At 39.5% G+C, this 27,690-nt stretch overlaps 1 protein-coding gene across 20 annotated transcripts in view; it reads right to left on the bottom strand.

Moving 5' to 3' along the window:
* RABGAP1L (RAB GTPase activating protein 1 like) overlaps nucleotides 1-27,690 on the bottom strand; it is a 799,577-nt gene that overhangs the window by 112,884 nt on the left and 659,003 nt on the right. The window contains exons 1-2 of one of the 20 annotated variants that reach the window (XM_005540048.4): nucleotides 13,313-13,508; nucleotides 11,440-11,653 (exon numbers count right to left, since the gene is read on the bottom strand). The exons of 16 other annotated variants lie outside the window; for them this stretch is intronic. In XM_005540048.4, coding sequence (XP_005540105.1) covers nucleotides 11,440-11,550 — 111 coding nt within the window. In that variant the 5' untranslated portion in view covers nucleotides 11,551-11,653; nucleotides 13,313-13,508. Of the gene's footprint in view, nucleotides 1-11,439; nucleotides 11,654-13,312; nucleotides 13,509-14,449; nucleotides 14,593-27,690 lie in introns of those variants that run through there. 3 more of the 20 variants (XR_010581946.1, XM_045398832.2, XM_074017719.1) reach the window with 3 other exon arrangements.

The raw sequence follows: 27,690 nt of genomic DNA, 5'->3' as shown, positions 1-27,690 counted from the left end.
GGGCGTGGTGGTGCGCACTTGTAATCCCAGTTACTTGGGAGGCTGAGGCATGAGAATCACTTGAACTCCAGCCTGGGTGACAGAGTGAGATTCTGTTTCCAAAATAAAAAACAACAGACATAGGGAAGTTATAGGTTACTGAGAGATTCATTAAATAATCACAAAAGTAATTTTCTATACCATTAAGAGGAAGAGAGAAAGTGGAAGGCACAATCAAGATTTCTCCTAGTCTGCAGTAAGGAAAGAAAAGACTTGTAAAAATCTTTGTGTCTCAGTCAGTATCAGATAAAGGTTATATTAGGGGTATGTGGAGGGAATTCATTGAATTGAACTTAGATGGAAAAAAAACCTTTATTTTCCTGAACCTCTAACTGAAATTTATCAGTTCCTTCTATTATAAATGTAGCCAATAATCCACTGTGTTATTTGTGATTCTACCACCGATATCACAGATTTTTCATTCACATTATATGTATTACATATATCTCAAAATTATTTTGCAATTATATTAGCCTCACTACCATTTCTTGCTATTTAATGTGTTTAATAAAGAAGTTCTTATTACTGTATCATAAATCTGATTTCTATCTGTTTTTGTAATTGTATTTTTTTTTCTTCTGAGATGAAGTCTCGCTCTGTCCCCCAGAGCTGAAGTGCAGTGGCGTGATCTCAGCTCGCTGCAACCTCTGCCTCCCAGGTTCAAGCAATTCCCTTGCCTCAGCCTCCCAAGTAGCTGGAATTACAGGTGCATGCCATCACGCCCAGCTAATTTTTGTATTTTTTTGGTAGAGACGGGGTTTCGCTATGCTGGCAGGCTAGTCTCGAACTCCAGACCTCAAGTGATCTGCCCACCTCAGCCTCTCAAAGTGCTGGGATTACAGCGTGAGCCTCCACACCTGGCCTATTTTAGTGTATTTCAATACAACTGATTTCCTTTGTAATCTTACCTATCTTATTTTATGCATTTAAAAATATTTTTTTCTGATAAGAGGTCCATGGACTTAACCAGACTGCCAAAGGAATCCATGACTCCCCCCAAATTTCTGCAAATCCCTGGGCTATAAATATAGATCAGGTTGAGATAACAATGTTGGCATACCCTAGAAACATTGGCAAGAGATTTCTGTTTCTATTTACCTTTGGAAGGGATGGGGAAAAAAAGAGTGCCAATTCACTGTAAAGTTCCAAGTAAAATTAATAATGGTAAAAGACCGTTTGGTAAGTCTGAATTTTCAATTTTACTGCATTTTTCAATGAGTATATGTCATATTTTGATGATGCATCTGTGGATGTACAATTTTTGTGAATATTATGTAAATGTGCTATTGAGAAACACAGTGCTTATATATTTTACACAGCTAACCTAACCATGGTGATCATATGAAGGGTCAGTTAGGTCAATTATATATGTGGTAGATTATTGTTCAGCAAATATTCACTTTCCCCTCTCACAACCCCTATTGTGGAGTACACTTTCCTTTTCCAGTATGTTGGAAGTGGCCTTTTGATTTGTTTGGTCAATGGAACATGGACAAAAACCAAAGCGTGAGGCCAGACATGGTGGCTCATGCCTGTAATCCCAGCACTTTGGGAGGCCAAGGTGGGCAGATCACTTGAGGTCAGGAGTTTCAAACCAGCTTGGCCAATACGGTGAAATCCCGTCTCTACCAAAAATGCAAAAATTAGCTGGATATGGTGGCACATGCCTGAAATCCCAGCTAATCAGGAGGCTGAGGCAAGAGGATTGCTTGAACCTGGGAGGCAAAGGTTACAGTAAGCCAAGATTGCACCATTTGCACTCCAGACAGAGTGAGATCCTGTTTCCAAAAAAAAAAAAAAAAGAATTAAATGGTGGCAATGCTGCCAGAAAAAATGTAAAAGTTATGAAAATATCTATCAAATTTGCCCTTAGACTGCTTCATACATTTATTAACTTACTGCCCCTCTTAAGGAAACTGAAACTAGAAGGCATATGGATTTCAGAATTCCAATGCAGACCAAGAGCATTAAAGGCCTTAAAATTGATAATGGAAGTTTTAAGTAAAAACAACAGTTTAGGTTAGTATTTTGCATTTTTTATCCTTCTTCTCCTGAACCAACTTTTTCTATTAACCAACTACAGTCCTGACTGTGTCGGATAAGAGGGCTTCTATATTTCAGCCTACTAGAAATCCTATTGTGGGCATTACAATTATAGGGCTATACTGTTTTATTTTGTTTGCTGTAAATCCTGTTTGTAAATAAGCTTGAAGTCCTTGCAATGAGTTTGAGTACTACAATTTGATTTCTTGTTGAGCTTGTGCACTGTGGTAAGTTTTGATGTAATATTGGTTTCTTGCTAGGCACGGTGGCTCACTCCTGTAATCCCAGCACTTTAGGAGGCCGAGGCGGGAAGACTACTTGATATCGGGAGGTTGAGACCAACCAGCCTGAACAACATGGAGAAACTCTGTCTCTACGAAAATTTCAAAATTAGTCAGGTGTGGTGGCGCATGCCTGCAATCCCAGCTACTCGGGAGGCTGAGGCAGGAGAATTGCTTGAACGTGGGAGGCAGAGGTTGCAGTGAGCAGAGGTCATGCCATTGCACTCCAGCGTGGGCAACAAGAGCAAAAACTCTGTCTCAACAAATAAATAAATAAATTTCTCTAATAATTTAATCATCATTTTATTTTTATTGTTTCTAAGATGGAATCTCACTCTGTCACCCAGGCTGGAGTGCAGTGGTACAATCTTGGCTCACTGCAAGCTCTGCCTCCCAGGTTCATGCCATTCTCCTGCCTCAGCCTCCTGAGTAGCTGGGACTACAGGCACCCGCCACCATGCCCGGCTAATTTTTCGTATTTTTAGTGGAGATGGGGTTTCACCGTGTTAGCCAAGATGGTCTCGATCTCTTGACTTCGTGATCCACCTGCCTCAGCCTCCCAAAGTGCTGGGATTACAGGTGTGAGCCACTGCACCTGGCCTTAATCATCATTTTAAATTTCTGTTAACCAGGCCAGGTGTGGTAGCTCACCCTTGTAATCCCAGCACTTTGGGAGGCTGAGGTTGGAGGATTACTTGAGCTCAGGAGTTCCAGATCAGCCTGGGCAACATAGTGAAACCCCATCTCTACAAAAATTAAAAATTAGCCAGGCATGGTGACATGCACCTGTACACCTAGCTACTTGGAAGGCTAAGGAGAGAGGATCACCTGATCCCAGGAGGTTGAGGCAGCAGTGAGCAGGAGACTTGTCTCATCCATTCATAAATAATAAAAGAATCAATATGGAATAATAACTAACATACACATGCTACTTTCTATGTGCTAGGTATCCAGTGCTTTACATATATTGACTGAATTAATTTTCTTAAGTGCTTTACATAAATTACTGATTTAATTTAAATTTAAACTTAATTTTGATATAATATTACAGGTACTACTAACATGATTCCTGTAAGAGTTACAGAAAGAGGAAAGAAACACGAAACATGGCTTGGCAGTTAAAGATAGGTTTACTTTAGATAAAACATGAGAGGGGCTTCTGGCCGATTTCGGTCAGGAGCACTTTCTCTTACAGACTCCAATTTTACAGATGAGAAAAATGAAGTTTGCGATTAAGTAATCAGCCCAAAGTCGTAGAGCTAATTGCGGGTGAGGCAGGATTGAACCCAGGTAGTTTAGTGTGAGTGTGTGCTCAGGGGCTCTGCTCTATACTATCACAAAACTCACCTAACACTATTCGGTCAGATGCTCACCAAATAAATTTGGAGTTGTGATTCAGATGGTAGAACTATAAATGTGGATGCTGTGTAGCAGCAATATTCTGCCATAGAAATAAAGAAGCCGAGAACTTGGAGACAGAGAAATAAAGTAGATGTCAAGAGAGAAGTTTTCATTAGATGGCAAGAGATAGGGAGAATGGTTGCCAGCGTCAGCCCAGTACCAGCTCTGTTGCCTAGACGAACTGCCCTTGTATTTAAAGGAACACACCTTGTTGTCCAAGTGATAAAATTCCTTTCTTGTTTAAGATAGCACAAGATTTTATTACTTCTAACTATAAGAACCTTAACTCATCAGAATTGATCAACCAAATGATTGGTTGGATGCTTGAACTGAACTGAAATTGATAAAGTAGTGCCAAAATATGTACTTGCTATGTAACAATGAGAATAAAAAATATTCAGATAACATTTTTTAAAAATATGGATGAATCTTAATTGTTATGTTTATTCTAATCAATATTTGAAATGTATATCTAGTAAAGATTTAGAAAGAACAGTATTAATTTTATTGTTTTCCCCATCTCTGACATATGGAATTGCTCTGAATTTTGTTTTTTAATTTGGCATGCTTGTTGAAATCTGTGCCAATCCGATAAGGAGGAAGTAATTACAGAATGCTTACCCTCATCTCCCATTTATAGAACAGAGAAACTGTAGCTCCAAGAAAGAGCTCCCTTCCTTTGCTGGCACAGTGCTGCTATTTTTGTTTCTGTCAGTTAAGAATATCTATCCAGTGCCAATATAGTATACCCATGTGTTAGTCTGGTTAAATGGCTTTTGTTAAAGGACAGCGTTCTAACCATTGGACAATCAATTATCTTACCGTCATACTGTGACCTTGAATTTCTAGATATGGAACATGGTAAAGCCAGAATAGGTCATTTTTCCTCCATTCTATTCTTGATAACCTAACTTTCTCATTCCCAAAGACTGTTGACACTACAACAATCTCCACTTTTGTATGGCTGGAAGCTTAATTTTCAACTTATCTCAATCATTTACTCTTCTCATAACATCAGTTGCTGCTTCTTCCTAAATAATATTAATGTATATATCCTTTGTGAGAACTAACCAACATGTGTAGACTAATTTCTTTCTTTACACTGCCAGTGTCAAGTGTCTAAGTCCAGACACTTGTCATCTCTTTTCACTTGCATTGCTCCAATGTCCTTTACAATTTTTTTTCCTTTGTCAATGTGGGCCCTGCCAGTCCATTACTGCAAGATTCCTGCTGCAGTAATTGATCTCATCTACTCATCAGAAGGTTTGGCCTATACATACTCCCTTCTATTGGTTCCACATTGCCTTCCCACTGTCCTGAGCTCAAACCTAAGATCTTCAGCACCATCTTCAGAGCAGAAGGCTTCAAGTTTCCTGTAGGACTGATATCCTGATAGTGATTCCCTAATCAAGCAAAGTAATTCTCCAGGGTAACCCAACTAGTCCATTTTCTCCTTTTGTCCTCCCCATTCCTTCTCCTGCATCTCCAGGGTGCCTTATCTATTCATCCCACTTCTTCCTTTAGACCTTCTCCAAATAGTCTGAGTAGCTCCTCCCTTATTAGAAAAGGAGACAATTAATGATAGCTTTCACTGTGCTAAATATTTTACAAGTGCTCTCAAATAACCTCATGGTAATCCAATGAGGTAGTACTATTATGTCTCTCAGTTTTCAGATGAGAAAACTAAGGCTGGGAGAAATTAAGTAGCTCACTGGTAAGTAGTGAATTGAAAACTTGAACTGAGAACTGTGTAACTTTAAAAGCAGGTGTGGTGGCCCACGCCTGTAATCCCAACACTTTGGGAGGCCAAGGCAGGTGGATCACTTGAGGTTAGGAGTTCGAGACCAGCTTCGCCAACATGGTGAAACTCCGCCTCTACTAAAGACACAAAAATTAGCTGGGCATGGTGGTGTGTGCCTGTAGTCCCAGTTACTCAGAAGGCCAAGGCAGGAGAACTGTTTGAACCTGAGAGGTGGAGGTTGCAGTGAGGAGAGACTGAGCCACTGCACTCCAGCCTGGGTGGCAAAGCCATACTCTGTCTCCAAAAAAAGAAAAAAAAAAAAAGTTCTATGTTCTGCTGGTAGTGACTAGGCTTTTGTTTAGTTTATCATAGTAAACAATATTGGTCTAGGTAATTTCTTATTTTGCTTGTGTGTGTATGATATGGAAGACCTAAGAAGTTATGCTTGGCTTCCTTATTGTTTTTTCTTACCTGTAATTTATGTAAAGGGATCTGTGATTTTCTTCCATCATCATTCATTTTAAGGACTCAACAGGATATAATCATATTTTCCAAAGTGTGGATAGAGAGATTTCTGAGTTCAATTTAGTGGGTCATAAACAATGAAAGCCTTTAAACATTTAATAGAACAGAAAAATCCCTTTCATAGGTAACATATGGCAAGAGTAGGTATTGTTCAGTCAAATTTTCTTTCGGTTTTGTGTGTGTAACAGCTTGCAATGTATATTTTACTACAGATTCCTATCAAAAACAAAAAAGTTACTTATGAATAAGAAAAAAATGCAGTATCCACACCTGAGAACCACTGCATTTAATGGGATTTTTACCATTCAAGGAATCAAAACACCTCCCATTATGAAACAAAGTCAAATTACAGAAAGATATTTAATTAAGCCTGTACTAAGAAAGTTTCTAAATACCCTTAATAATAGTGAACCCAAACCTAAGGAGGATTTTATAAGTTAGCAAGAGTGTAATTTGCTTCACAGTGCAGTTATCAGATTGAGAAGCAATTTCATACTAGAGAAAATCTGAGAATTTCTTTTATTTGATTTAAAATGTTCATCTTGGCCAGGTGTGGTGGCTCACACCTATAATCCCAGCAGTCTGGGAGGCCAAGGTGGGCAGATCACCTGAGGTCAGGAGTTCAAGACCAGCCTGACGAACATGGAGAAACTCATCTCTACTAAAAATACAAAATTAGCTGGGCATGGTGGCACATGCCTATAATCCCAGATACTAAGGAGGCTGAGGCAGGAGAATCTCTTGAACCTGGGAGGCAGAGATAGCCATGAGCTGAGATCATGCCGCATTGCACTCCAGCCTGGGCAACAAGTGCGAAACTCCATCTCAAAACAAAAAAACAAAATGTTTGTTTGATGAAAAAATGTTCATCTCAGAGCAAAAAATTCAATATGGAATTAAAAGCAAATGAGGTCGGATATGGTGGCTCACACCTGTAATCCCAGCACTCTGGAAGGCTGAGGTGGGTGGATCACTTGAGGTCAGGAGTTCAAGACCCATCTGGCCAACATGGTGGAATCCTGTCTCTACTAAAAACACAAAAATTAGCTGGGCATGGTGGCTAGCACCTGTAATCCCAGCTACTGGGGAGGCTTAAGCAGGAGAATTGCTTAAACCCAGGAGGCGGAGGTTGTAATGATCCCAAATTGTGCACTGTACTCCAGCCTAGGTGACAGAGCGAGACTCCACATTAAGAAAAAAAAAAAGCAAATGATATATATTTTTATCTTGCACAATTTTAGTATAACTTTTCCAAATGAACCAAAACCAAATATTACCTCCAAAAGACTATTTTAAATTTCAAATCTGATAAAGAAAACTAAATATCTTCAGAAACTTTTATAATTTAACACCCCAAGATCTGCATTATTTAAAAGTTTGGTATATAAAACAGTATTATGTGTTTCTATCAGAACTCCAAGGCTTTTGCATATTAGTCAACAAATTCTATTTTAAAATGAGCTACAGGGTTAGGAGTGGGATTTCCCTTTGGTGCGCTAGGGTTGCAACAAGGCATAATATACATACAATCTACAAATGAAAGATTATTTCCTGGTAAACACATTTATATTAATTCATTCATTTTTTTCTCCCTCCCAGTCTCTTTTGTGCGTGCGTCCATATAGATACACACACACAACGTCCTACACTTACTGAGCATAGGATGTTCCCTATGACTTGTTCACTGTCCACCTCTTCAGCCACCGCTGTCCTCTACACTCTGCTACTTCACATCTCTGTATTTGTTTCTTCTCTCCTTTAGCCTAGAAAACTCCTGTTAGTTTTTGAAGACTCAACTCAGACCTCTTAAGAGGCTCTTGGCTGGGTGTGATGGTTCATACCTGTAATCCCACCACTCTGGGAGGCTGAGGTGGGAGGATTGCTGGAGCCCAAGAGTTCAAAACCAGCTTGGGCAATATAGCAAGACCCCATCTCTTAAAAAAAAAAAAATTAGCCAGGGGCAGTGATGTGCACCTGTAGTCCCAGCTACTCAGGAGAGGCTAAGGTGGGAAGATTGCTTGAGCCCAGGACTTTGAGGCTGCAGTGAGCTATGATCACACCACTGCACTCAGGCTTGGGTGTCACGGTGAGACCTTGTCCCAAAAAAGGAAGAGAGGGAGGGAGGGAGGGAGAAAGGAGGAAGGAAAGAAAAGAAAAAAAAAATTCAGAATTGTTTCATTTCTTTATGATGGTCCTGTCAAGATCCTCTTTTATTTTATTTTTTTCTGTAGAGATGAGGTCTCTCTATGTTGCCTATGGTGGTCGTGAATTCCTGGGTTCAAGGAATCCTCTTGCATTGGTCTCCCAAAGTGTTGAGATTACAGGCATGAGCCACAGCACCCAGCCATAATTCTGAATTCTCTGGATAAGCTTTCATGGTGGACTAAAATAAAATTTAAAGATTATCCACAACCGTGATTATCCTATCCTGATTCAGTTATAATGTATGTTATAGTTAACTAGGGGGTTGGCAATCATCTTCATATAATATATATAATTATAAAAACATAAAGTATATATATTATGTAAAGAAAGCATGCAACGGGCCAGATGTTTCTCTATTAACACTTCCACTTCCAGAAATATATTATGGGTTTTTTTGTTTTTTTTTTTTTGAGACAGAGTCTTACTCTGTCTTGGCTCACTGTGACATCCACCTCCTGGGTTCAAGCATTTCTCATGCCTCAGCTCCTGAGTAGCTGAGATTATAGGCATGCGCCACTATGCCTGGCTGATTTTTGTTATTTTTAGTAGAGACAGGGTTTCACCATGTTGGCCAGGTTGGTCTCGAACTCCTGGCCTCAAGTGATCTGCCTGCTTCAGCCTCCCAAAGTACTGGGATTACAGGTGTGGTCCACCACACCTGGCTGAGTATATTACAGTTTTATATCTGTTTTGCTTTTTGCAAATCTTTCTGCTTTTTTTTTGTCTTCCAGCTGATTCTTTTTTTTTTTTAGACGGAGTTTCACTCTTGTTTGCCCAGGCTGGAGTGCAATGGCACAATCACGGCTCACCGCAACCTCCACCTCCCAGGTTCAAGCGATTCTCCTGCCTCAGCCTCCCTAGTAGCTGGGATTATAGGCATGTGCCACCACGCCCGGTCAATTTTGTATTTTTAGTAGAGACGGGGTTTCTCCATGTTGGTCAGGTTGGTCTCGAACTCCCGACCTCAGGTGATCCGCCCGCCTTCACCTTCCAAAGTGCTGGGATTACAGGCGTGAGTCACCGTGCCCAGCCCAGCTGATTCTTTTAAACTGCATCTCTATAAAAGTGGAGAGAATATAATGAATCCGTATGAATTAATACTTATCACACAGTTTCAATAATTATCAACGCATAATCTACTAGTTAATTTTGAATCTCTGCAGACATTTCATCCATAACTATTTAATATATATCTCTAAATGATCATTTAAAAAATAATAGAATCAGCTGGGTGCAGTGGCTCACACCTGTAATCCCAGCACTTTGGGAGGCCAAGGTCGGCGGATCATGAGGTCAGAAGTTTGAGACCATCCTGGCCAATATGGTGAAACCCTGTCTCTACTAAAAATACAGAAAAATGGCTGGGCGCCGTGGCTCATGCCTGTAATCTTAGCACTTTGGGAGGCCGAGGCAGCGGATCACAAGGTCAAGAGATTGAGACCATCCTGGCCAACATGGTAAAACCCTGTCTCTACTAAAAATACAAAAATTAGCTAGGCATGGTGGCGTGCACCCGTAGTCCCAGCTACTTGGGAGGCTGAAACAGGAGAATCACTTGAACACAGGAGGCAGAGGTTGCAGTGAGCTGAGATCACGCCATTGCACTCCAGCCTGGGTGACAGAGCGAGACTGTATCTTAAAAAAACAAAAAAAACAAAAAAACAAAAAACAAAAAAAATTAGCCAAGCATGTTGGCGGGTGCCTGTAATCCCAGCTACTCGGGAGGCTGAGGCAGGAGAATCGCTTGAACCCAGGTGGGCAGCGGTTACAGTGAGCTGAGATCACATCACTGCACTCCAGCTTGGGCAACAAGAGTGAGACTCCTCTCAAAAAAAAAAAAAAAAAAGTAATATCAATGCACAAAAAAATTACATAATTCTCTTAATATCATTATTAAATGCCTAATGAGAGGTCAAATTTTTCCAAATTATCTTAGAGATATTTTTATATTTTGTTCAAATTAGCATTTAAACAAGGTTGATTTATTGCATCTGGTTGATATAACTGTTAAGTCTCTTAAAATCAATCTACAGCTTTCTCCTTTATTTTTTTAATTTTATTTTTTGTAATTTGTTGTTTCAAGAAATAGCCATGTTTTTAAGGTCCCTGTGCCTTAAAATAGAGAAGTAGGGCTTCATACTAGTTAGGTTTAAGTGTTATGATACACTCTTCGTTCTGTTGTTTTTGATGAGTCCTATTAAATATAATAAACAAGAAGTTACTACAATTGTAGTTAAAAAGTTGATTCTGGGGACCGGGCGTGGTGGCTCATGCCTGTAATCCCAGCACTTTGGGAGGCCAAGGCAGGTGGATCACCTGAGGTCAGGAGTTTGAGACCAGCCTGACCAACATGGAGAAACCCCATCTCTATTAAAAATACAAAATTAGCCGGGCATGGTGGTGCATGCCTGTAATCCCAGCTACTAGGGAGGCTGAGGCAGGTGACTCGCTTGAATCCAGGAGGCAGTGGTTGCAGTGAGCCAAGATCGTGCCATTGCACTCCAGCCTGGGCAATAGGAGTGAAACTCCATCTCAAAAAAAAAAAAAAAAAAAAAAAGTTGGTTTCAGAGGTATAAATTGTTGATATCTTAAACTCAATAGCCATTATAATGATGACATCTAAGAGAAGAAAAAATAAATACTTGCAAGAACTTCATTTTTTGATTATGCCAGGACATGCACACACGCTAAGATCCTTAGAGAATGGTAAATTTTTTTTTTTACAAATATTAAAGCCAAACTAAAATTGTACTGTTATTTTCCTAATAGTTCTTCTTAGTAATAATTTAAGACCTTGAAAGTTACCTGATTTTTGGGTAGCTCAATTATCAGTTGATGTTACGACTCACTGGTAGAAATCTTCCCCTTCTATGAGCCCCAATTGTAAGCTATGTAAATATAAGTAGCCCCTACCTGATAATTATATACATATTTACAAGGCAGAAACTTAAGACAAAATGATATTTGGCACTAAAAAATTCCTCTCAACCTCATTATATATTCCTCTCAACCTCATTAAAATGTTACAACCTAACATTTTAAGTGTGTTACTGTTATATGAGTGTTTAATTATGTAAATAAATCTTTGAAAACCTGCAGACACAACACAAAGCCAACAGCAAGTTTGCCTCAGTTGCTACAGGAGTATAGATACCATGTTAGAAAAGAAAAGAGTCCCAGAGTAGTGTGCAAGGCACTACCTACCATAGACCTGGGCTTGCTGATGGCCACCAGACTAGTGAGGAAGTCTTCATCGTGCAGCTGGCTGAAAACATGGGCGTCATAGGCTACCATAATGGAGATTTCTTCCATCATCTTGCCAGCTGGCCTTTCCACAGCAGCAGCTGCTGTCCCAGCTCCAGACCAGACTATCCAAGGAAAAATCCTACTGCAGCTCAGTGCCAGTGTACACACCCACCTGAGTTCGAGGGGGTGGAGTGTCAAAAATCCAGAAAGAAAGAGAGAGAAAGAAAAAAAAAAAGCAGCTGCTATCACAGGCTTGGCTAGCAATTCACCCCCAGTAGGAAACTAAAGGAGGTTTCTTATCTATGCAGGAAGTATACACTATAAACACCTTCTGCATTCATAACAGAGAAGCTGGAAAATTTAATTTTTGGAAACCTTTAAACTTCAAAAAAGAAAAAATGTTTCCTAACTAGAAATATCCTATAGCAATAACAACAACAAAAAAACTGATTTGTGTTATGTTCTTGGTAATTAAAAATTTTCACAATAGCTCATCTTCTTACTGCAGTATTATTACATGAAGATTGTTCTTGGAGGAGAAGTAAATTTTCTTAGTGTTCTTACTGCTTATTTTTTCGTAATCTTAGAAAATAAACAGATGAAAACCATTTTAATTTCTCAGAATTTAAAGAATTCATAGTACAGTTACAAATGATCTCCTGAAGTATGAAAAAAAAATTTTTTTTCCCCTCGGAGTATTTCTGTTAAAGAAAAAAAATGCCAAAACATAAAAATGAAACAGGGACAGCAATATCAATTAATAATCATTACTTCCTTTTCCTACAAAAAAAAAATAGGTATTTTAAGCATAATTTAGTTTTGTGTTGTTATTCAGAAAGTAATACAAGGGTCTCATTTATAAACTGGTTGTTTTGCTCCCATAGATAAAAGTCGTCTTTAAGGTTAGAGGTTTCTTTTAATTATTCAAATCAGTAGATAGCATGAACTGTTGGTACCTTAACCACCAGTAGTAATTTTTAAAATTACAGCTGGAGACCATAAATGAACTGCCATATTTCCAGATGAAAAGTTTGAAAGCTGCCCATAATCACCATTACAAAGTTGCTTGATCAGGAAATATAATGTATACTAATTTCATGGAAAAAGAATTAAGCAAATAAAAATGAGGGGAAGACAGATAAGGCTTCTCTGAAGTTGTTTTTCAATATTCCTAATTAAGCTAATCTCTTCCCTGCTTTTTCTAGATCATGACACTGCAGTACCATGAGAAATATTATTTGTTAGAACTAGAAATCAATTTAGCAATGTTTGTCTAAAAATCAAAAGAAATAAGCTACTGGTTGAAATGTTTAGTCTTCATTACCAATAACAGGATTATGTTGTCTAAATTGTTTGCTTTTCAGAAAACAAAACTCAGAATGAGATCTATAGTGTCTATTTTCCCATGTTTTCCTAAAGTATTTTTTCATCTACAGTAACATGATTACTTATATAACACTTGTCCCATTTAAATGTAATTAGTAGAGTTTTACAACTGCTATAGCATTCTAGCTAAGAGCGAGCACAAGGAAGGAGGGAAAAGCACCTTATTGCTAGGAAACAAGCAAATCTAATAAGCTTATTTAAACAAAAAAATGAAATATTTTAAATAAATCCACAAGATTAAAACAGCTGCAAACTGTGTTTGACCCTTGCTGGAGTCAGTAAAGCATTTTTACTTCATTTTTGTTCGACAGTGCTGCTTTGTCTGTTAAGCATTATTTTCGTTAACATCTTTTTCCTGCACATTTATCCTGACGCTGACTAACCAGGTAAAAAGTAAACGATAATCAGGAGACAAGGCATTATAAGGTGTCCAGGCAGTTCATACCTTTTAAACTCCTTATCTTTTCAGAAGTACTTTAAAAGATACTGTGAACCTCTTCATGCATTCACTAGCACCAGAAGATTTCAGATTATCTTGCAACATTTTCTAGATGTGAAAGCAATTCCTCTTGCTTTCATATTTTTCTTTGCTACACAGTGACTCAGTGCTTCCACACACGGATATCTGAATAAGGTGCACTGACAAAGACACCTGTTGTGGAAGGTAAAGAAAGTACTTCCCACAATGCCTTACTCCCTGCTGGCAACCACCCAGGGGCAAACAAGAGTTATAACCGCAGTTGAGCAGCTGCCTCTGCACCCTGGGAGAGTGCATTCAGCCTAACTATAGGTAATCTTCTTGGTTACGAAGAACCCTTATAACCCAAAAGAAAAGGACCAGAAAAAAGTTTTAAATAGCACCTAGAGGTGCTGTACATTAAACTCTTAAAACATTTACGGCATCAGGCTATAAGTGTGCAAAAACATTTTTAGAAAAATAATCAAAGGCGTAAAAATAGTTTAAGTTTACGTACACAGAGAGTAATAACTTCAAATAATTCAGTCCTTTTAGAATTCTACACAGGTTCTTATATAAATGTTTTTAAAAGCTTCTATAATTTATAACTTTCAACAGACTGTTTTAATCAGCCACAGTGACTAGAATTATTAATAACATGTCATTTCTAAACCCAAGTGGTCCTCTATTGGAGCTGCAGTGCACAGATTTTCTTGAGCAAGGACACTCTAAGTTTGATTTGCAATCTTCACCTTTTGTCACCCTTAAAATGTTCCTTAAAGTTTACTTTTCAGAGTCTGGGAAGGAAAAATTCAAGGTTTCGTTTCCCCTTATTAGGTGTACTATATTTGTGGTTCCAACGAAAAGCATGCTCTTTGAAAACTGATGATAGAGAAACTGTCGCTCTACTGTCATTTTCTCCAGTCTCAGAAATAACAGCTAAACCAATACCCTCCGAAACTTCAGAAGCTATTGTACACAGTCATGTTTACAAACTCTTGTTTTACCATCCCCCCAGCCCATTGATTCCCGGGGTTATTTACACCTGAGTTTCTGAGGTTATCACCTTCACACCACGCAACTGCATTGGAAAAAAAAAAAGAAGGCAGTGGTGTGGAGAATTACCTGAGATCAAGGGCCGTGGTGTGGACAATACCATTTGCCGCTAAAACTTTCCAGAAGAGTATCAAACAGGCAACAGAAACCAACCGCACTCCCGGTAATCAAATAGATGGTCCCCAGTTCAAGCAGGAACTAGCTAGCTGTCTGTCCCCGGGCAAGTGATTTAACTTCACTAGGTTTCAGTTTCCTCATGGTCATGTAAATTGAGAGGGAGAGAATAGATCCCTGGTTTCCACATGGGTGCAGAAAGTCAAAAGCAATGTGTCCTATTCCTATTTCCTTCCATCAAATAGGTTTATTTGATAGAAGATAGAAATAGGTTTATTTGATAGAAGCTATCAAATAGGTTTATTAGGTTTATAAACCCTTTCTGGATCTTATTAAGAAAATGTTTACGAACAAAATATCTACAATGATTTTTAAATGTTGTTCTGAGATTTTATACTGAGAGAGTATTCCATACTAGTAGCCAATTTTGCCTCAACAGTCATCCTTCTAGAACTGTTCTTTTTAACAAAAGCATACCTGGGTCATACTATGAGTATAAACCATCTATTCTCAAGTGTCAAATTTAGAAACAGCCGAAATAAAAATCAAGAAAAGCTTGAATAAGATGTGGCGGTTTTTCTATTGTTGTGTTCTCTGCAATGCAGCAAAGCAGTTTCATTATGGGAGTAGCATTTTTTTTATTCATCAGTCAAAGCAGCAAGTATAAAAATTATCTCACCTCACTGGGCACAGTGGCTCACACCTGTAATCCCAGCACTTTAGGAGGCTGAGGTGGGTAGATCACCAGGTCAGGAGTTTGAGACCAGACTGGCCAATACGGTGAAACCCGGTCTCTACTAAAAATACAAAAATTAGCCACGTGTGGTGGCGTGCGCCTGTAGACACAGCTACTCGGGAGGCAGGGGTTGCAATGAGCCAAGATTACGCCACTGCACTCCAGCCTGGGCGACAGAGCGAGATTCCATCTCGGGGAAAAAAAAAAAAATTATCTCAACTCAGGAGAGTAGCAGTCAAGACCCTTTTCCTATATTTCATATTCTACTTGTTGAATATTCTCATCACGTCAGCCACAAAATCAGGATCAGATGGAAAGAAGGACAAAACAACTATAAGAGAAATATGGTTTAGGCCAGGCACGGTGGCTCACGCCTGCAATCCCAGTACTTTTGGAGGCCGAGGTGGGTGGATCACGAGGTCAAGAGTTGGAGACCAGCCTGTCCAATATGGTGAAACCCCGTCTCTACTAAAAATACAAAAAAAATTAGCTGGGCGTGGTGGTGTGTGCCTGTAGTCCCAGCTACTTTGGAGGCTGAGGCAGAAGAATCGCTTGAATCCAGGAGGCGGAGGTTGCAGTGAGCCGAGATCGCACCACTGCACTCCAGCCTGGGAGACAGAGCGAAACTCCATCTCAAAAAAAAAAAAAAAAAGAAATATGGTTTAGAGGGCAGAAGGTCTTTTGCAACCCCCACGTAGATGGGTGGCGCCCTGAAGAAACTCTGCTCCTCCTGCATGACTGGCTCTCCTCTAATCTTTCATGAACATTCTTCCAGATGTTCCTAAATCATGCTATGCAAACATTCACAAAGTATACATGACTCAATGTTAAGCATCTTCAAAATGACAAAATGTTCACAGTGTTCACAGAGAGACAAAGAACTATGAGAAAGGCTGGTTGTGGTGGCTCACACCCATAATCCCAGAATTTTGCGAGGCCGAGGCAGGAGGACTGCTTGAGCCCAGATCTCTACAAAAAATTTAAAAATCAGCCAGGCATGGTAGCAAGTTCCTGTAGCCTCAGCTATTTGCAGGGAACCCAGGAGGTTCAGGCTACAGTGAACTGCAATTGTGCCACTACACTCCAGCCTGGGTGACAGAATAAGATGCTCTTAAAAAAAAAAAAAAAAAGAACTATAAGAAAGACAAAATTCTATAAATACATGCTTAATTACAGAAAATCAATATTCCAAGCAGGTTTCTATCTACTCTTAGCAGTGTGCATTACAAAACCCATGTGCTCTAAGTGAGGTAACAAAAGAGAAAATATGAATGAGAAACCATAGAAATATCAGTAGAAGAAAGCTTTTCAGAATTTGTATTTCAGAATAGTCTAGTAACACCTACTGAGTTTTTACAATGGGAAAAGAACAAGTAAAAGTTAAGTAAACTTGTTCTCTTTAAAATTATGCAAAGGTAAATAAAGAACACCATTATTCTTGTGTTGAATACCAGCCATTCAGCTCATTATCTTCCCTATCTCTCCTAGCAGTTGCTAGGAAAATTCAAAACCTCAGAAAACAGATTGTTCAAAAAAAAAAAAAAAAAAAACCTAGCATTAAACTAAAAAAAGAAAAACCTGTGGGACATAAATACTTGCTTAACAGGTATGCTGGGTATCTTGCTGCCTCATTTGCAACTCACCACAAAGAATGAGGGTGAGGTAGATTCCAGACTATGAAAGAATAGATGCAACTCTTTAACAATTCAGCTTTTTACCTCATTTGAAACTAAAATCCACCACCAACACATTCACATTAAATTTTACCTAACCAAAAGTAAATGTTTCAAGTGCTTGTAAGCATTCACTGATATTTGTTATCACCCAAAATGAAGATAGTTTCATACATACCTGAAAACATAAGTAATGCTTCACTTTGCCTCATTTTAAGCAGAGTGCACAACTGAATTCTAATTACAAATAACAATACATTAATTTCTAAAACATTCAAATAATTATTTAAAAAATTTCACTAACAACCAAATGAAACCATTTCACATGATATTCATTTTTTCATAAGATCAGAGGGTAGGTTTAGGGAACAGCAACAGGATTTCATGCAAGTGCCCATTTCTCTCAAGTTTTTCTCCCAGCCTGGATAACTCGCTTTCCAATGGGACCTCACATGCCTGCATTATGTTATATACCAGCAGCTTGCAGCAGGGCACTTGGCTAAAATCCTGCAGTTAAAACTTGACAAGTTTGATGGTATGTGAATTAAATCTTAATTTATTTTTAAAAAGCAACTCAGGCCAGGCACAGTGGCTCACGCTTGCAATCTCAGCACTTTGGGAGGCCAAGGCAGGCAGATCACATGGTCAGGAGTTCAAGACCAGCTTGGCCAACGTGGTAAAATCCTGTCCCTACTAAAAGTACAAAAATTAGCTGGGTGTGGTGGCACATGCCTGTAATCCCAGCTACTCAGGAGCCTGAGGCAGGAGAATCACCGGAACCCAGGAGTTGAGATCGCGCCACTGCACTCCAGCCTAGGCAACAGAGCAAGACTCTGTTTCAAAACAAAAAACAAAGAAACAAACAAAAAAACTCAACATTTACTAAATGCTTATAATGTGTAAAAGGGGGATTACAGATTTTGTAATATAGTAATACAAATAATCTATAACAATGAATATTTACTGAAAATGTTATAATTGTGGCCGCTAATAAGTATTCACTACATCCTAGACACAGAATCTCATTTAATCTTCACTGTGAATCAATAAACTAGATACCATAATTTTCCTTTTTTGTAGATAATTAAAATATGGAGAAGTTTTGTGATTTGACTCAATACCTACAGCTAGAAATAGAGCTGCTAGGATTAAAAAACAGGTGTGTCTGTTTCTAGTGTACACGCTAAAGGATAAGGAAAGTAGGCAAACGTATACCAGAATCAGTCATGTGTCAAACACTGCTGCTTCTCAAACACTGATGTCTCCTTGACACACATACGTAGGTTACAGACTATTAAAAAAGCTATGTCTGTCATGTAATACAATAATTAGTGATATAGGACTGTGATAGAATGAAGTCCCTCTGCAGATGGGGAAGACTTCATGGAAAAGATGGATTGAATTTAGGCAATGAATAGGCAAAGTGAAATAATTTTTTACAGGGAAAAATGAATTTAGAATGACCAGAGTGGTAAACTGATACTGGACACAGTAGAAGTTTCAAAGGCAGATTTAAATTAGCCTATGGTAGTTTGCAAATATCAGGTCAACAAATAGGCCAAAGCCAGTCATTGAAGATTATTAAATTTCTGCCTTTCTAGCTTCCATTTACACCATTAGAGAAAGGAAGTGTGGGCTCTAGAGTTTAGAATAACCTAGTTTGATACTTGGCTCTACCACTCACTGGCTATGTGACTATCTTAGTCTGTTTGGGCCGCTACTGGAATAAAACACCATAGACTGGATAACTTACAAACAACAGAAATGTATTTATCACATTTCTGAAGGGTGGAAGATCAAGGTGCTGGCAGATTCAGTGTCTGGTGGGAGCGTGTTTTCTAGTCACAGGCAGAGGGCTTCTCTCTGTGTCCTCACATGGTAGAATGAGGAAGGGGTCTCCTTAGAGTCTTTTTTATAAGGGCACTAATCTCATTCAAGAGAACTTAACCCTCATAATCTAATCACCAGTCAAAGGTCCCATCTCTTTTTTTTTTTTTTTTTTTTTTTTGAGACGGAGTCTCGCTGTGTCGCCCAGGCTGGAGTGCAGTGGCGCGATCTCGGCTCACTGCAAGCTCCGCCTCCCGGGTTCACGCCATTCTCCCGCCTCAGCCTCCGAGTAGCTGGGACTACAGGCGCCCGCCACCACGCCTGGCTAATTTTTTGTATTTTTAGTAGCGACGGGGTTTCACCGTGTTAGCCAGGATGGTCTTGATCTCCTGACCTCGTGATCCGCCCGTCTCGGCCTCCCAAAGTGCTGGGATTACAGGCTTGAGCCACCGCGCCCGGCGGTCCCATCTCTTAATATCATCACATTTGGGTATTTCCACAGGTGAATTCTGGGGGGACACAAATATTCAGTCTACAGCAGTGACCATGAGCAAATTACATAATTTGTCTCACTTCTTGGTTTTCTCATCTGTGTTAGTCCGTTTTCACACTGCTATGAAGAAAAACCCCGAGACTGGGTAATTTATAAAGGAAAGAGTTTTAATTGACTCACGGTTCTACATGGCTGGAGTGGCCTTTGGAAACTTACAATCATGGTGGAAGGTGAAGGGGAAGCAAGGACCTTCTTCACATGGCAGCAGGAGAGAGAAGGGAAAGCAGGGGAAATGCCAGACACTTATGAAACCATCAGATCTTGTGAGAACTCACTTACGATCACAAGAACAGCATGGCAGATGCTGTTCCATTCACCTCCCATAATCCACTCCTCCACGATCCACTCACCTCCTTCCCTGGACATGTGAGGATTACAATTTGAGATGATATTTGGGCAGGGACACAGAGCCAAACCATATCATTATCCAGAAAATGAGAAAATAGTAACAGTACAGTGAGGTACCTGACTCTGGAAAGCATTTGATTGATGTCGGTTGTTATTATCAATATTAATAAAAATGATGTACAGAGGGGCAAAATTATTTGAAAAAAACTAAAGAGAAGATGGAATTGTAACCTTTAGAAATGGGGCAGGGAGTGAGGTTCTCAGTATACAAGAACATAACCAATGCCTCCATTTTTTTTTCCCCGTATTTCCTTGTCCAGGAGGGACGAATAACAGTGTCACACAATTTCACTCCTCTACCAATTTTCCATAAACAACTAAATCTTTCTGGATGCTGATTGATTTGGGAGTAATTTGATAATTTACATGAGTCCTCTGTCAGAAATGATTGAGACAGGTTAGTGGAGGTAAAGCCTTTTTTTTTTTTTTTCTTTTTTTGAGACTGAGTCTCCCTATGTCGCCCAGGCTGGAGTGCAGTGGCCGGATCTCAGCTCACTGCAAGCTCCGCCTCCCGGATTTACGCCATTCTCCTGCCTCAGCCTCCCGAGTAGCTGGGACTACAGGCGCCCGCCACCTCGCCCGGCTAGATTTTTTATATTTTTTAGTAGAGACAGGGTTTCACCGTGTCAGCCAGGATGGTCTCGATCTCCTGACCTCGTGATCCACCGTCTCGGCCTCCCAAAGTGCTGGGATTACAGGCTTGAGCCACCGCGCCCGGCCGGAGGTGAAGTCTTGATAGGGAGGCCTGGGTAGGGCGGTGGGGCACAATCTCCTATAGTTTGCTGCCCTCTCCAGTTTCCTGACTACAATGCAAACAGAATTTAATCAATTACCTCTTATTAAATTGAGCAACTATGAGAACAGGGAAAAAAGAACATTTGTTTTATGATGATATTAATCTATTGTAATCTGATCAACAAAACACCATTACTATGGGCTATCATGTGAAAATAAATAATCCCTCTTCATAACTGTATTATAATAAGGTTTTCCACAGTTCATTTTTATCTTGAGTCAAAAGAAATACCCTGTGCAGTGGTTTAGAGTAGCAGTTAACTCAGAAACTAAGAACTGACTAACCACTTCACTTCAAAGATGTCAAACAAGTTTCCATCAGAGGTAAACGTGGAAGGGGAGAGAAATAACACTTATTTAAAACCTAGTGTGCTAGGGAGGAGCCATAATTTCATTATCTCTTTTAGTTCTTATACAATACTTCATAGCAGGTTTTATTATGCCAATTTTACAGAAGAGATACTTGCCCTAAGAGTTTAACCAATTTAGGCTGGGCGGCATGGAAATCATGCCTGTAATCCCAGCACTTTTAGGAGGCCAAGGTGGGTGAATCGCCTGAGGCCAGGAGTTCGAGAGCAGCCTGGCCAGCATGGTGAAACCTCATCTCTACTAAAAAGACAAAAAAAATTAGCTGGTCGTGGTAGTGGGTGCCTACAATCCCAGCTACTCAGGAGGCTGAGACTTGAACCCAGGTGGCGGAGGCTGAGGTGAGCTGAGATTGTGCCACTGCACTCCAGCCTGGGCGACAGAGCAAGTGAGACTCCATCAAAAACAACAACAGCAACAAAAGAGTTGAAGCAATTTAAAGTCACACTACTTTGGCTAGGCTCAATGACTCATGCCTGTAATCCCGGTACTTTGGGAGGCTGAGACGAGAGGATCACCTGAGATCAGGAGTTCGAGACCAGCCTGGACAACATGGTGAAACCTCGTCTCTACCAAAAATACAAAAATTAGTGAGCCTGGTGGCATGCACCTGTAATCCCAGCTACTTAGGAGGCTAAGGGAGGAGAATCACTTGAACCCAGGAGGTGGAGGTTGCAGTGAGCTGAGATCACGTCACTGCACTCCAGCCTGGGCAACAGAGCAAGACTCTGTCATTCATAAATAAATAAATAAATAAATAAATAAATAAGTCACACTACTACTAAAGGAGAGTTATGATTAAACCCAAACATGTGATTACAAAGGCTCAGGTTTTTTCCCACCTACATTAGGTTTATCACAAATGAAAGCAAGAGAAAAGACAGGAGATTCAATTCACTTTTGAACAGCCCATTTGGAAACCCTGAAATAGAAGTTTTAAAATTTCTAATGGTAGACTATATTTCTCTTCTCTCAGTATTTTGCTCTTAATATTGTATCCTTATATAATGAAAATATGGGCTGAAAACTTCTATTGCATCCAATAGTATCTATCTCTCTCTCTCTATCTATCTATCTATTTTTTTTTTTGGTGTGATCTCAGCCCACTGCAACCTTCACCTCCTGGGTTCAAGCATTTCTCCTGCCTCAGCCTCCCAAGCAGCAGGGATTACGGGTGCACGCCACCACACCCAGCTAATTTTTGTACTTTTAATAGAGACAAGGTTTCACCATGTTGGCCAGGCTGGTCTTGAACCCCTGACCTCATGATCTGGCCGTGTTGGCCTCCCAACATGCTGGGATTACAGGCATGAGCCACCGTGGCCAGCTATCTATCATTTTTGAGACAGGATTTCTCCCTTGTCGTCCAGACTGGAGTGCAGTGATGCATTCACAGCTCACAGCAGCCTCAACCTCCTGGGCTCAAGTGATCCTCCCACCTCAGCCTCCAGAGGAACAGGGACTACAAATACCACCATTCCCAGCTAATTTTTAAATTAAAACTGTTTTTTTTCTTTCTTTTTGAGACAGGGTCTCATTATTTTCCAGGGTGGAAAGCAGTGGCACGATCACAGCTCACTGTGGCCTTGACCTTCCAGGCTCAGGTAATCCTCCTCCCTCAGTCTCCCAAGTAGCTGGAACTACAGGCATGTACTACCAAGCCTGGCTAATTTTTTTATATTTTTAGTAGAGAAGGGGTTTCACCATGTTGCCCAGGCTGGTCTCGAACTCATGAACTCAAGCCATCCACCCATCTCAGCTTCCCAAAGTGCTGGGATTACAGGTGTGAGCCACCATGCCTGGCCTGTAGTAGTACTTATTATATAAGGATTTGCAAATATGAAGAGAAAGAAGACTGAAGGCAATTTATCAATTTCTTCTCAAGTTACTGATGAATGCAATACACATATCAACAGACTGCTATAATGGAAAATATCATGTGAATTGAGGCAGCATTCTTGTCAGTGATGGCTTCCATGATGTTAAAAATTAGCTTTATGCATGCTTTTAGAGCAACAATAAATTGCTTAATGGTCTAAAATAGAATAATAAAAAGATTTTCATAATTTTAAAATAGTTGCCATAGTGGTGGCAGTGGCAATGCTCAGAACATTCTAATTTCATTCATTTGAATGACAGTTTATTTTTTATGTTAAATCTAAAATATGTCTTTATATTTCTATAGATAGGGAAAGATGAGAGAAGGAGAAAAAATAAATGTTATGGTTGAAGTTTAAACTCTTTGAATATTGGCAGGCTGGCATCTCTCTCTCTCTCTTTCTCTTTCTCTCCCCCTCCCTCCCTCCCTCTCCCCACCTCTCCTTCACTCTCTCTCAAACTTACATATCTCTTAAAAATTATTTTTGTCCTAAACTATTTGGCAGATATTGTCTTTGTATCCGATAACTTACTAAGTATGAACCTTTAAACTTCACTCTAGTTATCCTACATTGTTCTCTTTGTACAGTGGTTGACAATGCAAATAAGATATGAACACAGTTGAGATGTGAACATGATACATACAGTCTTATAGATTGCAGTTTATAAATAAGCTCTACATTAGTCAATTGTAGATGAAATGTTCTATTATTTATAGTTACTATAGCTACTAATAATCTAATATTGCCTTTTCAAAAAAGTTACAGGTTCTTGCTATGTTGCCCAGGCCAGACTTGAATTCCTGGGCTAAGCAATCTTCTCACCGCAGCCTCCCGAGTGGGTAGGACCACAGGCACAAGTTACCATGCCTGGCAATATTGCTTTAAAAACACTTCATTTTATGATAGGGTAATGTCTTACTGAAGATACTCCATTAAAACAAAAAATGTCTGATATGTATAGAGGGTAATTAATCATTATACAAAATGTTATCTTAGGAGTTCTTGCCTGTGAAAGAAAACAAGCTATAAATTTGCCCAAAGCCTCTCTGCAAGATAGAATTCTAAAGTAGCCATTTTGTAAAGCCGTTTCATTCTGAGACAAAAGTAACTCTTTGAAAGCACAGTTTCTCTTTAATGTAGACTTGCTTAACACTATTAATATAAGTTGCCTGTGTTCTTTTTTGAGACAGTCTTGTTCTGTCACCCACGCTGGAATGCAGTGGCACCATCTGGGCTCACTGCAACCTCCAACTCCTGGGTTCAAATAATCCCCCGCCTCAGCCTCCCAAGTAGCTGGGATTACAGGCATGTGCCATCATGCCCAACTATGTGTTCTTTTTACTGCTAATATTTTTGTGCAAGTGGCAAGTGGTCTTCTTTTTTTTTTTTTTTTTTTGAGACAGGGTCTCACTCTGTTGCCCAGGCTGGAGTGCAGTGGCACGATCTCTCGGCTTACTGCAGCCTCAAACTTTCCAGGCTCAGGTGATCCTCCCACCTCAGCCTCCCAAGCAGCTGGGACCACAGGTGTGTGCCACCACATCCAGCTAATTTTTCTATATTTTGTAGAGACATGGTTTGGCAGTGTTGTCCGGGCTGGTTTCAAACCCTTGAGCTGTGGTGATCCTCTTCCCAGGCTTCCCAAAGTGCTGAGATTAGAGGAGTGAGTCACCACACTAGCCTGGTGCAAATGGTCTTTAATGTCTCAGAACCACAGAATGCAAAGGGTGCAGTAAGCAAATTTGCTAGTATTTTGTTTTTACTTCAGGGCAGCTGAACAGAATCACAGTTGATATGGTTTGGCTGTGCCCCCACCCAAAGTCTCATATTGAATTGTAATCCAAATTGTAATTCCCATGTGTTGGGGGAGGGACCTCATGGGAGGTGATCAGATCATGGGGGTGGTTTTCCTATGCTGTTCTTGTGATAGTGAGTGAATTCTCATGAGATCTGATGGTTTTAGACGGGGTTTTTCCCCATTGTGCTCGCATTCTTCTTCCTGCCACCATGTGAAGAACATGTTTGCTTCCCCTTCTGCCATAATTGTAAGTTTCCTGAGGCCTCCCCAGCCATGCTGAACTGTGAGTCAATTAAACATCTTTCCTTTATAAATTAACCAGTCTCTGGTATGTCTTTATTAGCAGCATGAGAATGAACTAATACAAGAGTGAAGAAAATAGGTCTGAGATTTGGATAATAATACAACTTTATATGTCATAGTGGGGAGACTTAACCTCAGACAAGTAAACACACCAAGGCTAAATTAAGTATGACAGGACATTGCAAAATGACAGCACTACTCACACCCTCAAACCTAGAACACCCTTAGCTCAGATGACGCTTCTGAGGTACTTCTGGGTCAAACAACCAAAAGTAAAACCATCATATGTAAGTAATAGCAACTACTTCAATTTAATTTCTAAATTCCTTCTCCTAAAACCTTAATATATTTCCTCTAAAAGAATCAGCTTAGCATTAAAAAGAAATATTACAGAATTCTGTATCCAGTGAATTAGAAAATATTTTCTTTTCTTTTCCTATTTTTTTTTTCCTGAGACGGAGTCTTGCTCTGTTGCCAAGGTTGGAGTGCAGTGGCGCGATCTTGGCTCACTGCAACCTCTGCCTCCTGGGTTCATGCAGTTCTCCTGCTTCAGCCTCCTGAGTAGCTGGAATTATAGGCATGCATTACCACTCCCGGCTAATTTTTGTATTCTTAGTAGAGACAGGGTTTCGCCATGTTGGCCAGGCTGGTCTCAAACTCTTCACCTCGTGATCTGCCTGCCTCAGCCTCCTAAAGTGCTGGGATTACAGGTGTGAGCCACCGTGCCTGGCCAGAAAACACTCCTACTCAGCAAATATCATTGATAGGGTATTCTGTTAGAAAAGATTAACTAAATTAAATGACAAATACAGCAATGCTACTATGAGACTGAAGGGAGAAAAAAGAAGTTCCCATAAAACATACTTTTTTTTTTTTTCTACAAACAACTCATGTACAAATTAATTATAAAAATGCAGACCAGGCACAGTGGCTCACCCCTGTAATCCCAGCACTTTGGGACGCCTAGGTGGGTGGATCATTTGAGGTCAGGAGTTCGAGATCCTGACCTGGCCAGGATGGTGAAACCCTGTCTCTACTAAAAATACAAAAATTTGCCAGGCATGGTAGGTGTGCCTGTAGTCCCAGCTACTTGGGAGGCTGAGGCAGGAGAGTCACTTGAACCCGGGTGGCAGAGGTTGCAGTGAGCAGAGACCGAGTTGCTGCTCTCCAATCTGGGCGACAGAGCAAGAATCCATCTCAAAAAAAAAAAAAAAAAGAATTAATCATAAAAATGCAGAAATCAGAAGAAATATCAAAGTAAAACAACTTCCTCTTGGATTTGATGGTTAATATACAAATATATAACTTTAAAATAAGTAAATCCTTCAAGTCTTTACTAGATACCTAGGTCTATTAGTTATTTAGGCAGTTGCTAAGCAACATCCTCTTCCATAGGGTTAAAGTACATGAAATTAGCAGGTTTTTGGGAAAACATAAATTGAATGAAAAATTAGGGAACAGCCAAAAGGAAAAAGCATTAACTTGCTAATTAGGCTGTAAGAGAGGTTTAGTGACTTTTAGCAATAGTTTTTATGCATTTCATTTTCTACTAGCACCAAATGAGATGGTACTTTAACACATTAATATTTTAATTTTATTGAAACAGTGATCATTATACCCACTTCTACACTTAAAAACTTAATTATATAATTAAGGTATCAGATCAGGATACCCCAGTATCCTGATCCAATGCCCCAATTACTACTACCAACAATGATCTCCATAGATCCCTTTCTCTAACACTACTGTTTTTCAAATCACCAGTTTCAGGGTATGTCACACCCCTGGTTTTGTGCTTAAAAATTTTTTGTTGTAACATGAAATCAGTAAAGCTACAGCTTCATCATGCTGCTTAGAAACTACTAGATCTCGCTTTGACAAGGGCGCCGAGGAGAATACACAATGGGGAAAGGACAGTCTCTCCAATAAATGGTGCTGGAAAAACTGGATCTCCACATGCAAGAGAATGAAACTGGACCCTCATTTTATACCATAACAAACATTAACGTGAAATATTTAAAGACTTAAATTTAAGACCTGAAATCACAAAACTCCTAGAAGAAAACTTAAGGGAAAAACTCCTTTACACTGGTTTTGGCAATGATTTTTTGACACAAGCACAGGCAATAAAAGGAAAAATAAACATGTGGGACTACATCAAACTAAAAAGCTTTGCACAGCCAAGGAAGCAGTCAACAAAATGAAAATGCAACCTAGAAAATGGAAGAAAATATTTCCAAACTATATATCTCATGAGGGGTTAATATCCAAAATATTTAAGGAATTTATATAACTCAACAGCAAAACACCAAATAACCCAATTAAAAAATGGCCAAAGGACCTGAATAGATATTTTCCCAAAGAAGTCACAAATATAGCCAGCAAGTACATGAAAGGGTGCTCAACATCACTAATCATTAGGGAAATACAAATCAAAACCATGAAATATTACCTCATACCTGTTAGGATGGCCATTATTTAAAAAAAAAAAAAAAAAAAAAAAAGAGAGCGAGAGAGAGAAGTGTTAGTGAGGATATGGAGAAAAGAGAACCTTTATACACTTTTGGTGGAAATGTAAATTGGCCCAGCTACTATGAAGAACAGTACAGAGGGTCTTCAAATATAAAAAATGGAACTACTGTAGCAATCCCACTTCTGGATATGTAACCAAAGTAAATGAAATCAGCATAGTATCTTGAAGAGATATTTGCACTCCTACATTCACTGCAGAATTATTCATAATGACCAAGATATAGAAATAACCTAAGCATGTGTTGATGGATGAATGGATACAAAAAAGGTGGTATATATATTTATATTTATACATATGCATAATAGAATATTATGTCATAAAAAAGAA

This window comes from Macaca fascicularis, chromosome 1 (assembly GCF_037993035.2).
Source record: "Macaca fascicularis isolate 582-1 chromosome 1, T2T-MFA8v1.1".
Taxonomy (NCBI): Eukaryota; Metazoa; Chordata; class Mammalia; order Primates; family Cercopithecidae; genus Macaca; species Macaca fascicularis.
Note: the sequence above shows the minus strand (reverse complement) of the source record. Positions and strands in the feature narration are given on the sequence as shown.